The 17,311-nt window shown below is 49.1% G+C and overlaps 1 protein-coding gene across 2 annotated transcripts in view; it reads right to left on the bottom strand.

Moving 5' to 3' along the window:
* Nucleotides 1-12,480: 12,480 nt before the first annotated feature.
* LOC125952363 (protein vestigial) overlaps nucleotides 12,481-17,311 on the bottom strand; it is a 48,919-nt gene continuing 44,088 nt past the window's right edge. For both annotated transcript variants that reach the window (XM_049681809.1, XM_049681810.1), the window contains exon 7: nucleotides 12,481-14,269. In XM_049681809.1, the coding sequence (XP_049537766.1) occupies nucleotides 14,220-14,269 (50 nt within the window). In that variant the 3' untranslated portion in view covers nucleotides 12,481-14,219. The remainder of the gene's footprint in view (nucleotides 14,270-17,311) is intronic.

Genomic DNA, 17,311 nt, shown 5'->3' with positions numbered 1-17,311 from the left:
CTTTTGTCTTTCTCTGAGGGTACCAGACTTTGCTTAGCTTGCTGGAGATGGTCTGGGTGTCCTCTTTGCATCCTCGGTCCTGCGGCTCGGACCTCGTTCCGTGTGAAGAAGGGTTGTAGGTTTTTAGATTTTTTTTTTTCGTCTCGAGGAAATCTCGAGAACGGTACCGGAGAGAATGGTTCTCTCTCGCTCTCTCTCTCTCTCTCTCGCTTTCTCGCTAGGGCCATGCGGATCCTCCCGATGATTTATAGACCTACGACACCCCGCATGGTGGTTCTGGTTATTATGAAGCCTGCTGCCCCCGGTGTGGTAGCATATTCCTTTGTTTGTTCAACATTTGTTTGTTTTCCTACTACTTCCAATCGCAAAACATAATAGATGTGTAGGGATCGATGGGTCAACGGCTTGGATTATGATTTGTCCCGAGGAATCATAACTTGTTCCGTACATGATTTGTGTCCTGGCGCATTATTGCCACTTCCCAGCGAATTAGTTTCGTATTTGTATCGAATAAAACCATCAAAACATTCAATTTCAATTAAAATATTGATCATTTATCGGGACCATATCCATTGAACTGCCCCATTTGTAATGTTTAGGTGCCTTCAAGAGCTTAATGGAATGTCCATTTGCAAAGATGACTCGTCCGCATGCCGCCCCGGAGACCGTTTCTATCTGAACGAATCTTTCTTGTCTTGTTTAAAATAGTAGCGAGACATCATTTATCTAAACCATACCTCATTCATCTTCATACATTTTCTCTATTCTTCGACAGGCGCACTGGCGACCCTTCCTAGGAAATCCCGATCCTACGATGCGGGAACCAGCACAGGGCTTCATCGGACCGGACCGATCTGATCTATTCCGCTGATAACGAAATCCGAGCAGATCGATCGGGCAGAAGGGGGGCAAGAATAGATCTCGTTCGTTCGGTTCGATTTCTTCGAAATTTCCGACCAACCAACCGAAAAAACCAGGCGCCCAGTCATTTCCTTTGAAATGAAAGAAGCAACTTCGAGAAGCGCCACAGCGTCCAACGACTCCGCCAGACCGGCCGCCGAATCTCTCACGGCTGGACACGAACGAAATATTCAAATTATGTAATTAATGATGTTTATGAATTTATTGACAATTTACTCGGAATTTATTGATTTGCTGCGGGTGCGTGCGGGAAACTGGACTGGATTCCCTCCTCCTCTTCGAACCGATGTCCTCCCTTGGAGCTGGATGTGACAGCTCACCGTAATGTCCGTGCTGGGGGAAACGAATAGACACCAGGAGTCCTAGGAGTTCCCCTACCCCTAGAAGCGTACCGGACCGGATCGTACGTCGATCGACGTGATTTATCTGGCGCTACGGGGCCGGACTGGTTTTGGGAGAGGTTGGCGAAGCCATTCCAAAAACCACTCTCGCGCAGCACTCACTGGGACTACGGCTTTTTGAAATATTACTCCGATAATTAAACGACACAAACGAAGCAAATAAACAGATGTACTGCAGGCGAGCGCCATGCGCCAGCGGCCCAACCGAACGACCGACCAACAGACCGACAACCGGAACACATGCGACGAAATCCATCTTCCGCAGTACGAAGCCTTCGAAATTGTCTTCTGGTTGTTGGGGTGGTTGGTGGGGTGGGCAACGAGCTGCGCCGAAAACAAAGAGTCTTGGTGCCCTACCGGAGAATTGATACGATACGTCACACACACACACACACACACACGAAATTCGTACGACGTTCTACACGCTTCCATGCGCACCATGCTTTATGCCTATAAATAGTCCGGACCAGAACGTGAAGAGATCGGATCATTTCAGAGAGCACTCGCCGTAGACTGTGTGTCCCTTTCTCGCCTTCCTCGCCATCCTCTTCCCCCTTCAGCAATTCGTCATCCGTACGGTGGAGTTGTGACTTCAAAGTTGTGATTTATCTCCTTCCGGGGTGGCTTCTGCTTGCGGTTCCTGGTCCATGGCGGCGCTGCTCGGCGCTAGACCCCGGAGAGCTCTGGACGACCACCGTGGAGGCCGTCGTTTTAATTAGAGCCAAATGTGAACCGCGAGCTGGTTCCAGCGGTGGTGGATCGCTTTCCCGTCTCTAGAGCGCCACGGTAAGGACTAAGGCGACGAAAAGGGATGCGGCCCCACCCCTTTGGAGACGTCTCCGATATCGAATGCACCCGTGGGTCGTGGTCATTAGAAGGTATTACGGATTCGTAAATCTTCCGTCGCCCATAGATCGCTTCCTGGGAGTCTTCCGCTACCCAGCGGTGATCCAGCGTAGCGAAGAGAGAGCGGCATACGTGTGTAGCACAGCAACAATCGATCGAACCAATAAGTCACCCCTGGCGGAATCGGAATCAACGCCGGTCGATCTTGGAAGGGTTTCGAGGTTTCGAACCTCGCTTATCGATTTCCCCGGGTTTTTCGTTCGTTCGTTCGTTCGTTCGTAGTTCGAATCCGTGACAAACCGATAAATATTCCGATGCATCGCCATCCTTAAATCGTTCGGTGTTTCTCGGGCCCAGGCCAAACACTCGGCAAGCCCCCGGAACCTCCGCTCACCCGGACCTTTGAAGTCTTGTGAGGTCGAGAATGGTATCGTGCGACAGACGCAGCGAGTTCTGTTTTTTTTTTTGGGGTGGAGGAGGACGACTAAAGTGAGCATTTTTGTTTTTGATTTTTTGTTTGTTTTTTTTCCTCCCCCCCTCCCCCCTTCGTGCTTCGTTTAGCGTTCAGTTCGCGTTATTTACGAGCCGCGGGTCGTCATCATCCACACCGGCTCCATCCAGGGGCGAATAAATTGGGTGAAGAAGGTGCGGACATTTCGATCTCAAATGGTGGCTCATCGAATGGTGGGCGAGCAGACGTGGTGGACGGCAGAATGTTAATGTTATGCAGACCGCTACACCGGTTAACCTGTCAACCTGTGCCTTGAAGCAATCGGACCAAACCTTCGTGTGGCCTTCGGTAGCCGAATACCATGGGAAACCGTACCGCATTCTTGGGAGTTGTAGAAATTGAGCTTTGGAAGCGCTTTATTCCCAGGTGATTCCCGGCTGACACCAGGTGAGGCTTAGAGTGAAGATAATCGTTTCATCAAGAGCCATTGGTGTTTTTAAAGCGCTACATAATTTGGTCGATTAAATGTGCTCAATTAAATTGATGAAAACTAATTGTTGATTGGTCTGTTACCAGCGTTTAAAGTAATCATTTGATGACATAATAGTCTTTTCCTGGGCTAGAAAGAGGTACAAAAGTGGGTTAATATAAGGTAGGTTTACGTTAATCCGTGATTAAAATGTATTTTTCTGTTTTTTGTTTCATAAAACCAACTATTACTTACCTGAAAGGCATATTAAACCACAACTTGTCAAGAATATAAGCTGATGAGCTGATTGGGGAACCTATTTTAGAAATGCGGCTCGTGGCTGCAGTCACAAGAAGGTATACAAATGGCACTTGATGCGATGTTCATCATAACTCCGTGGGCGATCATTTGAATATGAATATTGATATAAAATATTAGCATGTTCATTATAGCTAGGGAGGCCTGGAGAAAGATGAGTACATGAATTATTCAAAAAGCCCAAAAGGATGGATGGGCGACCTAAACTGTGGTCCACCCCTAAAGCGTACGGCCCGCAATATTATTGGTCAATATTCCAAGTTATTTGGATTTATTTTGTGTAATCAGAAACTGCAATATATTTTCATGTTTCTGAAAATACGCTTCATACATCAAAGTAACCTAGAATATTTACCAATAATATTGCATGTGTGTAACCCGCTTAAAAGAATCATTTCTACTTGACAAATCGATCGCAGACAGTATCACCTCGACCTCGCCTTTTATGCCACAGAACACTGCTCGGATGACCCGGACAAATAAAATAAACAACCTAGAACCTTCAAAGTCCGGCCCAATAACCATCGGCGGATCGATACTGATCGTCCTGGCGTTGTTATTTATGGCAATCATCGGTCGAGCATTATATTTTCGGCATTTTTCGTAGCAATTTTTCTTTTCGCTCGCGCGCACTCAATTAAATCGACCGAACGAACCCGAAACGTGGGACCCCAAAGCAGGGGAAATCGGCCAACACTAGTTTAGAACCAATAGCTTCGAACGCTCTGATTGACCAACAACCCCCCTCAAAAAAAAAAAACACAGGACAAGCCAAAACAAGGGACTCACAAACGCTGAAGACATTTGCAAACGCTGCACTCTGGTGCATCCCGAGCATCGATCGCCGCCGAAAAAACAAGCAAGTCTCCTTTCCCGAGACCCCATTTGTATCTTTTGGGACTTTTAACTTCGGGTTCGAGTTTAGTTTTTTTTTTCTTCTTCTGGTTTGGTTCCGGATCTCGCTGCGGATCATTCGCGCGAGGACTGCGCTGTTCTGTTATGGTCTGCGCTTCGCTCGCCCCCGAGACATCGCGCCGACTTCCAACGGGACTCCGGGCGCGGGCGCATTGGTTGCGTTGCAGTCCGTGCGGCGCGGAACATTAAAAAGGCTGCGACTTTTCCCACACTTACGCCGCCTTCGATCGCACCTACCGCGGAACGTTCGAAAAGGGCGGGGGAAAAGGCGAGGAAATGCCTTTGGGGACACCAGCGACCACGTCGACGACGGCGACGGCGGCAATCGGTGAAGGTTGTTCGCGCCGACCCGTCTTCGAGGCGATTCTCCTTCGAGACCTTGGCGATAAAGCGATGGCGAAGAAGATAGGCGAGCGGCGCGGAGATGGCCGTCGCGGTAGAACAGAGACAGCGCAACGGACGCCGCTAAACGAGAACGAGATCCGCGGCGGTGCATCCCGGGGAAAGGATCCTGAGAAAACCTCTTTCCCCCCCCCAAAAACGGTCCTTCCCCGCGGTGACCCATTGTGCCGTCAGCCGAGGGTCCAGGCCTGAAGAGGGGCTTTGTCGTCGCTCGGCTCGACGCGGCCGCGCATATCCAGCGATCGTCGCCGCTATTTAACACGCTAAAGCTCGTTCGCGTTCACGGGGCACGATGAAAGGATTACCGCAAAACTCCGACCACGGACCACAGAAATGGTCATTTATCGATCGAGCAACGCAACCAGCAGCAAACGATTTCTGCGCCGTTTTGGGTGAGGGGAAAGAGAGACGGGGGCGGGGGATGGGGGTCCTTCTTGCACGATGGCCTCTTGATGGGGTAGAGCTGTGTGTTCCGCACAACCAATCGGTAACGGTAAGGTATCAATTAAAATATGTAAAATTTTAATTGCTACAAACATTGGACTAAAACGGTGGACTGATGTGGTCTTTGTGTTTCTTTCTTCTGGTGCGGCTGCAGACAGTGAACATTTCTCAATCGCCAATCGCCAGGATGCGTTAATTGCAGCAAAAGGATCATAGTGTTGCCTCATGGATGCAACACATTGCGGTGTGGACAGGGAGACAATCGTAACAACCAAATTTATTTACTGTTCTTCGTGAATTAAAGAATTGAACATAAGAAAGCGCGGTTTGTGTTGCATTTTTAATCAATGTGACGTTTAAGCGAACAAACAATTGCTCAAGCAAGCAGTTTGAAGACAGATTTCAAGTACCACCGGAGATTCTGGACTCGAAATAGTCGAAATGCTTTATATTTAATTACCAAAACGGGAAAGGTTCATCATTTCCCTTGCGCATCAAATGAACAGGATCAAAACTAAAGCAGTCTAGTTCACATGGGAACGAAAAGGATGCTTTCGTTGGTTTGCGCATTTCATAACTCCCAAACAATTATAGAAAACATATGAAAATTGTAACAAAGTATGCAGAAAGATGAAGGGCCACTTTTCACAACCGTTTTCGAATCTTACACCGAAACCGAGTGACGATCGAAGGTCTGATGATCGACGATAGTGGCCAAACGGAACCGGAGCAACCCTTAGCACACCAACGCACCACCACCGAAGACACCGCGCCGCGCGTCACACCCGCCGGTACGATGCTGGCATTCGAAAAATGTTATCCTGCAGCGTTTTTTCCACTCATCGTACGCGTCACGATTATTGATATTTACAAGCGCCTTGTCGCGATGCCGATTCCCCGGGACCTGTCGGTAACACGCCGCGCATCAGGCCGCGCGGGCACGGAAGGAATTCGACGGTCGAGCAGGACAGGCCGACGACGGCCTGGTCAGTTCGTTCGTTCGTTCGTTCGTCTCCGTCTTCGTCTCCGTCGGCGTCGACGCGAACACAACGACCATAATCAATCAATATCATCTCTCGTCGACGACGCTCCGACTGCTGCGGCCGCCATGATTAATCTAATGTTGTCACGGAGCGCCGCCAGCAACGGAGGAGAAGGGTCTGGCGGTGGATATACTCCACCGGCAGCAACAGCGGAGAGGAGAAAAAAAAACAAAGCCAACGTGAATCAATGTCTATCGGTGATGCTGAAAGATTTCGTCCCCCTGGCCGACCAAAAGGCGATGGCATTGGAACTAAGATGTACGATCGACTCGAAAGCTAGATCTTCATCGTCGTAAGACATTGCGGAAGGTTGCGCAACGGCTGCGGCGGTAGTCGATTGTTCTACCTTGTTAAAGCGCTAAACACACACACACGTGTGTGTGCAGGTTGAATCCCGGGATGCTGTTAAGCTCGCGCCCGCGAGACCTTCCCGAAATCGCCCTCGATTAATAACCATAATCGATAATTGGTTCGAACTTCTCGCGCAAAACGAATGGCCAACGATTAGCGCGAGCGAGTGAAACGACGACGACGACGGTTTTGCCGCCCCGCTGTCGAGGGCCGAAAAAGAACCGACCGGTAAAGAACCTCTGTTAACCTGTTCCAATCGCCCGGGCCCGGTGTACGGCGTTTTGTTTCGTTTAATCTGGATTTCCCGATAGATCGCTCAACCGGCGTGCGGGGAAGATATTGGATGGCTGGCCAGTCGGCCCGCACATTCCAGCAGTTCTTTCGGCCCAGCGTGTGACGTGGATTGAGCGGCGGCACACCACACCGCATGATTATGACGCCGGCCCGCGCGTATGAACCCGTGGTGCCACGATGCCTGTCACGATTGCCATCGCGGACCGACCCGAAGTCGGTGCCGGGGGTCGCGGCGGAATTCATAAAAGCCAGCCAGCCAGCTAGCCAGCCAAGGTAAAGTTTGGTCAGGCATTCGGAGATCGACGACGACGGATTTCGGCGGCAGCTCTTAATCTCTTCACCACCTGGGCAAGCGGTGATGCGGCGATGGAAATCGGAATAGTTTCGGGGTGTATTTTAAGGTTGTTCCGGAGGATGGTTCGGCCACTTGTGAAGGCATGATTCGTTTCCCTTTTATTTTTTTTTTCGAGGGGAAGGCCATTGCTCTTGGCGCTTGGTTAATGAGTGTCAATTAGTGGGTGACATATTACCACGAGCCTCGGACCGGACCCGTTGTCATTTAAATGAATTTTAGCAGCTCTTAAGTGGCGCAGGCACCTTTTGGTATGCGATTCTCACGAGACTCGAAGCCGCTGCCGTGAACGCTGGTGTTAATTGATTATCTTAAGTTGAAAGAAAATGTAATTTTCGGCCAGAACGTATTAGATCTGCATACCCGAAGACGGTTTGAACGCCCTCAATATTTAAAATCACTTCGGTCCGTTACGTAACGTGCCGTTGAGCCAATCCGGTCACGGAGTGCGTCGCGTTACCATGGCAACGCATCATAGTTACCTATGGCCGGCCGAATTCCGCTCTCGGGGCCACTTTTTCGCCGGCGTTACTCGAAGTTGTGTCGTGGTGTTTCAGTGCTCGTTTTTTTCGAGGTTTTCGCGATAATTGGACGAAAAATGGTTTACTCGCGCGGTTCACAATCGAGTGCGTTCAACAGTAAGTTGAACCAGAAAAAGGCGCATCCACTGTCGTCGGTTCTATCGCATGCTAGAGCTCCACTGCGCGGTAAGCTTCGGAAAAGATGGGGGGTTTTGGATGATGCTGTCGTAACGTAAGTGTTTGGTTATTCTTTTGGCACCCCGTAACTAGATTTGGACGCAAATGTAGAGAACCCCAATCGAAAACCGAACGATGTGAAATCGGCATTGCAAAGAAACGATTCGTTGAAGAAGCCCCTGCGAGTGATCGATAATGTCGAATCCAACGGGAACGGGAAGGTAGTTCCGCGCAAAGATTCGACATACGTTCAACAAGCGCAACGTTCGCAAAATGAAACATCGGGAACTGCCGGGCAACGTACGGATCGACCGAGGACGGCAGTTTGCCCCAGGACGTCGGATTACCGTCACTTCAAGGTATATGATGATGCAATCGAAGAACAGCTCACTCCGATGCGTTCGAAAAAGTCTGCTACGGTAGATGCGGCAACCGGTAAAGTACATCGTGCTTTATTGTACCAAGAGAACGAAGCAACCGTTGGCCATAGATTTGAAACTAGCCAGCCACAGAGAGAGTTAGTGAGTCCCAAAAAGGCGAACTCTTTACCTACGCGAAACTCCAATGCTAAGAAGAGTGAAAATTCGCCGAATGGGGCGTACTGTGAAAAACAGGAACCCATTTCACTGAAGTTTGCTCCGACAGCCGTGACAACTAGTACACCAGTAACACCGTCTCCGCCGGTAACTGCCACTCCAGCTGGAGTTGTAGCTGGATGGACTGCTGGGTTAGCAGTAACTCCAGTAGGAGCATGCGTTCCACCACGCGGTCCAGCTGTATCTCCTTCATTGCCACCGAAAGCTAATTTTATACCGAATCCAGCAGAAGGATCTGTGGCCAAATGGAGCACTAAGCCAATGTCTAATGATCCACCAATGACACAGGTACTTCGTCCGTTCAGCAGTGAATCCAACCGATTTGAATCAACTAAAGCGAACGATGCCCTTCCATCAGCGCTGGCAACATGTAGCATCGCTCCCAAGCCAGCTGAATTGCGCCCAGTACTCGGGCGTAAAATTGTGGGACGTGGCAATGGATCACCTCCACCGATGAACCCAACAATGGGTCCGATGTGCACCCAGTTTCCGCCCAGGGGCACCATCACGAAGTTTGCCGCATTGGAGCATCTGAATGAGTTCTTTCCGGATCGGGCCGAGGAGATACAACGTTTCTATCGTCAGAAGGAGCATCGGCGCCGTAAGGCGATTGAATCAATGATGATACAAAACACAAGATTAACGCAGCATGTGGGTGCCAAAGCAGTATCATCGGGAGATCCATGTAGGAAGCTGAACGAACGGAATGGTTTCGGTGAACAGCTGGTTAATAAGTACTGCAGTTCAGAGAACAAGTACGGAGCGATTGGACAGACGAAAAACGGATATGCTCCCGGTGTGTGTGCCCGTCAGCTCGTTCCAAGGCAGCCAGTCAAACAATCCATCAGCTACGAGACGGAGGAACTGTTGCGTATGAATTTTCTCGTTTGCGGTAACTTGTGGTATGACGGTTCGGATAGCATGTTTGCGGGAAGGTCACAGCGTTTCTAAAATGCTTATTTAAAACCCATATTTCTTTCCACTTTTCTCCGCCATTTGTTGTAGTCATTCGAAAACGCAGGCTAGAAACAAAAAGTGCGTTCGATCGAATACCGCACAGGGCAGTGCCATCGGAACTAGACGTTCAGATGCTAGGAGCTCTTAAAGAAAGGAAGGATTCGAATTGAACTTTTTTTTCATTTCCATTTTCCACCGAAGCAAGTGCAGAACTGAGGCCAGGGGGATTTATAGAATTAGTCGCGAGACAACTGATGAAGTTAATAACGGTTCGAACGAAACTTTAGCGAGCTCTTAGTACCTACGGTTCCACTTTACTGGTGGAAATTCGGCTTGTCAAGGAACATTATCGTCACCTGCAGGTTTGCAATGGTACGAAGCGGATATATGCATCGAATTAGTGTTCGTCCCAACACTTTTCTGTATCATTTCCTATATTTTGCACTGTAATACCTAACGAAGAATAGATTCTTTCATTAACTATGTTTCACTCCACAAAACTGCGTCAATAGTTACTGTTACTTATTTCAATCGAAAATATCTTGACGAGACGATCCGATACCTTCAACATTATGTGCCTCAACTGTCCCCATTTCAGCAGAAAAAAAAGGAAAACCTCTAACGATCTCCATCCTGCGTGGGAAAGTAGCGTTCGCGGAATTGCCGAGACGACGGTATGTCTCGCAATTTCGCTCTACGACAGCAGATCAACTCGCCTCGTCCTCTGCAGCTATTCATCGGTATTTCACGAAACACTTTCGTGAGTACGCTCTGCAAGTTTCTGCACAAAAATGCACTCCATCACCCATGAACATAATCGTACGGCTTGTCGGAGCAGAAAGGAATGTTTTGCACAAAGCCACAGTTCTGTCCCTGATTAGTAGTATCCGTGTCAATGCCCATTGCCAGCCGATAAGGAGATATGGTCCATTTGCTGCGCACTCTGGATCGCCATCAATTTATTAAAACTTCATTAGCCAGCCCCCAGCCTCGAGCACGAACAGACCGGAGGCGCGTGAATGATAAATGAGCATCACGGGCCATCGCACTCCGGCTGCAACATATGTTTTAGTTTGTTTTTTCCTTTCTTTATTTCTATCTTCCATGCGGTCTCTACCAGACCTAGACAAGCAAAAATGTGTCAACCATATCGTGGTGTTTCTTTTTAAGTTGTGTCACCTTTTTTTTTGTCGTTGGATCGCCCTGTTCCCATTGACAAGATCTCGTGTGGATTATGTGGCCACATGCGGAGCATACATAAGCCATGACCGACAGATGGATGAGCGGGGCTTAGGCAAATCTTTTCGCTCGCCCGTACGCGGTGCCACTGTTGTGACAATAATGTTTCAGCATACATTCCCCACCGCCTCGGGGGGAAAATGGATCGTTTACTCTGGGAGGTGGGGCATTAATGAGAGATTTTAGCTTCGTTTGGTCGTTTTTTTTCTTCTTTCTTTTCAACGTTCCCGGAGACATTGGTGCGTTTTCATTCATGACTGCGAGATTCCAAAATCCCAAAACATCTTATCACAACCTCCCGCGGATCGCCGCCAATCCGTTGGCCGTTGATCCGGGGTGGAATTTGCTTATGGCTTGATGGTTCGTGATGTGATAATATCGCTGCGGTTCATCACCATTCACTAAACGGTTCCCCCTTTCCACACCTCATTCCAGTGCAGTCTGTTGGTTGGTGGAATTCCTTCCATTTTGCTCGATAATTTATTCCCCAAACCCGAAACCCCAAAATGGGATGGGTGCAGTATCAAATTCTGCTGCATCCGTAGCATACGAGCGCACATCATTAATGCTCTGCTCGCAAGGCGTTGAATGGAATCGGTCCGGAAGTTTTGCGTCTTTGAACACCGACCGAAACAACCGAGCACGATAAGGACAGGACAAAGGGCGGATAGGATAACCAACCAACGCCTTCTTGTTTGCTTTCCGTTTGCCCTTCTGCCCCGGCGCGCTTTCCTGTGACGAAAGTGAAAAGTAGTTTCCGCCGCTCAGACGCGCCTCACGGTCCCGGGACCAATGTTACGGGCTCGGTTCCACGGGCTACCAGTTACCGAAAACCGAACGACATAATTAACATGTTTTGGGCAATAAATCAGTTTTCCCTGACATCTGACAACGCATTACACTTTATCAATTAAAGAAATATTAATTTATATGGGAACGAGCAAGCTCCGGCTGCTCTTCGGTGTGGTTTGACCCCCGCAGGGCTCCGGCCAGGGCGACACGCATATATGCTGTATATTGGGTTCCGTAGTTGTTTCGCCGCTTCTTCTTTAGCCTCATCCCGGTTCCATCGAGACCGTGGTCCTTTTTTTCGTTTTTTTCGGGATCAATTTTTGGGCCGATGGTGTTTCGATGGCTGCTCGAAATTAGAACCCACCGATTCCCATCGCTTCGTCGGGGACTGGCGCCCCCGTAACATCCGGACGACAATCATGGACGGGCGAGTGTAGAACACGCTCATAACCTGCCACCGTTGCAGGTTGCCGGGTTTGCGGGAGTGATTAATGGACGGTTGAAAGGTCGGTCGGGGTGGAAAAAAAAGAAGAAGCGGAAAACAGAAGGAAGCATAGCTGATGGTCGCGCAGTTTAATTGGGACCAGGCCGGAGTGCGAAGGAAAGATGGAAGGTCTAGCCCGTGCGCTATCTCGACGGCCAACAACCAGTGAAGGATATGTCAATCCGGGTAGCCAAAGTAACCGTAACCGTCAGCAAAGCATGCCGTTTTCGGATGACGCTGATCTCAAGGCACCGTTGGGAGAGTCATTGATGATTTCCGAATGTCTTTTTTTCGTTTATTTCTCGTTCACTCATATTTGCACGTTTGGTTTTCCTTTTAATGATAATCGCTTAACGTACATATAACGATGTGTGTGTTTGTATGTGGATGCATTTTGTGTGTTTGCCATATGTGGGTGTGTTGTGGTTTCCCTTTGCTTGTTTCCTGTTTTCTATTGTTGGTTTTTGGTGGTCTGCCTGGTAATATGCCCAGGATCCCGTAGTTTTATATAATCCATTTGCCATTAGCAGCAGTAGCGCGTCTAGTGTGGGGGAAGGGAGCAGTGTGGGGTGGTGGCGAAGGGAAGTGGAAAAGATAAGGAGTTGGTCGAGGGAGGTCAAAGATCCTACCTCAGTCGATTTCCGGGCGTAAAATGAGCGGTTCAAGGGCACTGTAGTGTTTTTTCTCTCGTTATCAGCCGCGCGATCTCGCATTACACCTCACAATTGAACGTACCGCGGTTTCAAATCATGATTATAGTGTACAGTTGCACACACACACACACACTCACACACACAGCTATAATATATGCACCGTTGTGCGTGAGCTCGTGACTCGCCCGTTATCTCCTGGCATTTCCCACGACTCCGATCAGACCTCAAGGTTCAGCAGCGGCAGCAGCGGGCTTTTCGCGCTGTTTGCACATATCATTCACCTTCTTGCTGCTCGTCTGTTCTCATGTCAGCTCATATCGACAAGTAACGCTTAAAGGTATTACTCAGCTCATTTATTTTGTAAGTAAATTCTTTGCCAATTTGCTACTGCCGATCTCCGGCGTAGAGGATCGTTCTCAGCTCGCTCGCTCGCAGTTGCTGAAAGGAAAATTAACCAAACGGTCGCGATGGGGCGTGTCTTTTTTTCATGTTGCGTTGGTGCTGGGCGGTTTGCTTTTCCTTCCCGCGGTTTTTCCGCGCAGGTTTTCCATCATCGTTAGCCCTTCGCTTAGTGTTAAATGTTCAAAAGTAAAAACAAACGAGTTTTAAAGTTTTTCCTTTAAACCGAAAAACGAAACCTATACCCTAGTAGTACGAGTAGTGATGACTTTTGTTGCTTGTCGTGTGTTTACGTGCGTGCGTGCGTGTTTTTGTTTTATATTTTTATCTAACTATCATTGAGCGACGCTGATGATGGACCAAACGAGATATCATTTACAAATCATAGATTGCCGATATTGGGGGGCCGGCAACCTAAAAAAAGACACACGCACACACAAGGGTATATAACATTTTCCAGGCCTCCCAGTGCACAAGTGTGTGGTCTTAGCCCAGCAGCAGTCTAGCTCATTTCGATTTTGATTATAAATTCGGCCCTAGTTATGCTCCGCACCACTACAGACACTGGTGTGACTGGATGCTCCCCCCGGGGGGCACGATGGTTCACAAATTGTAAATCAAGAACGGCGGTCCCGTAGCTTTTTATCAGGGAGAAAGATAGAGATAGAGCATCATTCTCTCATCGCCATCGTCGTCATCGGTCATCATTAATCTACTATACACAGAAGAGAGCATCACGTTATCGGGTTATCGGGGGTTCACCAGATAAGTATTCTTTACACGCGTTTACGAGCATTTCCACCCAGTTCATTCAAAGGAAGTAACTAGATAGACGGTCGTCCTTGCTATCCACTCCTGTCTGCTGGTACCTGGTATCGTCAACGAACCTTACTGCATCTTCCAGGCTGTTGTTCCACTGGTGCCTAGCCTTGCCTGGCCGTTGGAATAAGCTAGTAGTCCATTCCGTCCATTGCTCCTTGTCTTTTTTTTGTTTGTACCGCGATAACTAAATCATTTGCTTATACGTAGGGGTGCATCTTTGATTTGTTTCTGTTTCTGTTGTTTTGTTTTGTTTTTTAATATCTCCTCAATCGCACTATCGCCGAGCGCTAAGCTCTGTTGGTTGTTGCAGTATCTGTGCAGCTGCTCCGTCCGGTACCACTATTCTCCACCAAAAAGCTCCATTTTGACTATCTAGAACCAGTACAGATCCTTGGACGACTCTTGCACCTGTGCCTCTAGGCCTGCGGAAAAGAAACAGAGAACAGAGCGAAAATGATTATTATTAAGCTAGTGTTTAGGAACATCATAATAATATAGATCGTTTGTTCTAAATTACTGCGACTTGCTTAAAACATTAAAAAGGATTTTACAGCTCTAATAGTGTTATCATAACTTCCATAAATTCCACATAAAAGCTTACTGTCCACACCGAGAGGTCGTCTGCACCTCTCCTTCGAATGAAAATGTGTTTTCTTTGTTCCGAACTATCAGCGGCCTGCGGCCTGTTTCGTCACCTTGGCCCACTGTAACCCCTTTTTCTGCACCCCATTCCTCATCCACCCCTTCCATCCCGACTTCCCGTTATCCTTCGAGCGGCACGAACGAAAGGGCGTGTCTTCGGCGCGCAAGTCCACGAGGAGCGACCAACGAGCGAACGGTTTCCAATTGGTCGGCGAGCCGTAAATTATTTTCCTTCCCTTGTCCCCGCATGCTCACCGTTTCCTTTCCAAGCAGGCTATGCTTTTATGCTGCCTTCCATCGCTCCTACCGCTGACCGCATAGCGAAAAGCGCATAAGACCGGCCTGGACGGGGCTGTGAGTGGTTCAACCGCTTTCTTGCTGCATCCTTGGTTCGCTTTAGGTTAGGTGTTGTGCCACGGTGCAAGTCGCGCTTTTGCACCGCACTGATTACAAGCCCGTTTGCTGGCGGTGCACGAGTTTCCCTCAACCCAACACACACACACAATGGTTTCTGGTCGACCCATAGCAAGCCACCGAAACACGTCACCATAGATCATGGAAACGTGCTACCATGGAGCACCCGGTGGTAGTATTTACAAAAATTAATTACCTCACGTTGCGTGACCGCCTAAAGCTTTTACGATACCGAAAAGGGGACTTTGTGACCTTTTTGGCGCATAGAATCCTTTTACGGTGTGGTTTCGTGGGTTCTAAAAACGCGAAAAATAGAACCACCCTCCGGGGGGGAGGTCACGCTAGTTCGGTGAAGGAATAGCCGCCAACCCGGGGAGCAATTCTCCTCTTCAATCTCTATAATTGATTTTACTAATTTCACATAAACGATATTTTATGCGGCAAATTAACGGCAGCCATCTTAACCCCCCTCCCGAGACCACGAACCAAGAAACGCGTGGCGCTTGTACCCAAAAGGCTCTACTCCACTCCATTCTTCCGGACCGCGCGGCACGGAAGTTGATTTCCATTTTAATTTATACATACCCACCAATAAACCGCTCGTAATGAAACGCAATAACGTAGCGAGGGTAACGAGAAAGAAAAAAATTAACGAATGACCATCCATTTAGCATGTAATGAGCGCGAACAGTCCCATCATCATCATCGGCATGGCATCGACATGGCGTGGTTTCGGCACCCCCATCGAGACAATTATTCATTTTCTTCCAAATGCCATCGCCCAACGTCCACCGTCTCCGTCGGACCTCGGACAAAATTAATTGCCGCCATTTGCGCCCAGTAATTTCCTTCAAATTTGGAAGATTGGCGATGGTGGCCCTTTGCCTCGGGTACGGGAGGGCATCTAGTGTGTGCTTTGATGGTGAAATGAAAAAACCAACCGTCCAACCATCCTGCATGCATCCTCTCTCACTCTCTCTCTCTCTTTCGAGTATTTTCTCCTCGGACCATCGCATCTAAATCGCATACTCGCCTATTCACGACATTGTCGTCTCCATCTTGGGAGCAACTTTTGCAGGACCGGTGGGTAGATTATTAAATATTTTCCTCCGTTTAGCCTCCGTGTCGCCAGGAATTAGCTACCAGGAAGCATAAGATTGAAAAATAGCTTACTATGATGCAGCTCCGGAGAAAATGACAAAAACTTTCGTCCACCCCCGGGGCATACGTCATCGTCGAAATGCGTAAACCAAAGGGAAGGGGATGGGAGGGGGAGAATCGAAATTCATTGCCCGATAATTAAATCTTTGCCAACGGCTGGCCTCGGAACGAGACGCCTGCTTTGGGGCTTCTATTGGTTTTGCAGAAAATGACAAACGACGGTCCATCGCTATCGCCATCGGTGGCAGCATTATTTTTGTACGCATCCTACACGCCAAGGACAACTGCCAAGCACACACACACACACACTCACATACTACGGAACGTCCGGATCCAAGGGACCGGAAGCCTTCCCGTTCCCGGCCTGTTGTGTGGCGCTGGATGTAATTTATTTGCACTCCAGGCCTTCCTTTCATCGCTCCCATCGGCCTCAATGCTCGACAATGAATCACCTACGCACGCCAAAAAGGGGTGGGGGAGGGGGCTGCAGGAGGAAAAGAGGTGATAGGATCCTTTCTTGATATGAATCTTCCCCCCACGCCTGCCAGAGGACCAAAGGCCCGGACGCATAAGTGACGACGATGTACACTCTTCCCCCTTTCCCGAGGACTCCTCGTTCTCACCGCTGGCCACTCTTGTCACGAAGCAGTTGACAATGATGGCGGTACGCTTTCGTAGAGCCGTTGTCCAACTCCAATAGAGTGAAAGGGGGGAGGGAGCGCATCCCCCCCCCCCCCCCTCCTAACCGGACGCTCTTCGAGATTACATCCCCCGGTCGATTGCGACTTCCGATCCGGCCGGCATGACCGTGCTGGTTAAGGACCTCGCCGGTCTGCCACCCCACGACCAAGCCCTTTAGTGTTGAATGACGGACGATACAATGCTCCGAGCCGATCCTCCGAGGTTGGAGCCTACCAGCACTACCGACCAAGTGGGGACCAAGTTTTCTTTCATGTGTCACATAAATTTAACTTTCCTCCGGCCGGTCCGTTGGAGTGCTAGCAGCAGCTCGCCAGGCCGTACCCGGGGAGAACTTCTCGACAACACACTCGACACACACACACACGCGCGCGTGCACACTGGCCAGCCCTGAAAGGATATTAGTTTTCCTCGTTGCTGGAAGAAGCTGGTGGTCGGAAGGGTGTCAGCGGTGGTGGTGCTGGGAGTGGATTTGGGTCTTGCAAAAGGACACAACAGCAGCAGCAGCAGCAGCAACGAGCACGGTCGTCGTCGTCGTTGTCGTAGTC

This window comes from Anopheles darlingi, chromosome 2 (genome assembly GCF_943734745.1).
Source record: "Anopheles darlingi chromosome 2, idAnoDarlMG_H_01, whole genome shotgun sequence".
Classification (NCBI taxonomy): domain Eukaryota; kingdom Metazoa; phylum Arthropoda; class Insecta; order Diptera; family Culicidae; genus Anopheles; species Anopheles darlingi.
This window is presented reverse-complemented; position numbering and strand designations above follow the sequence as displayed.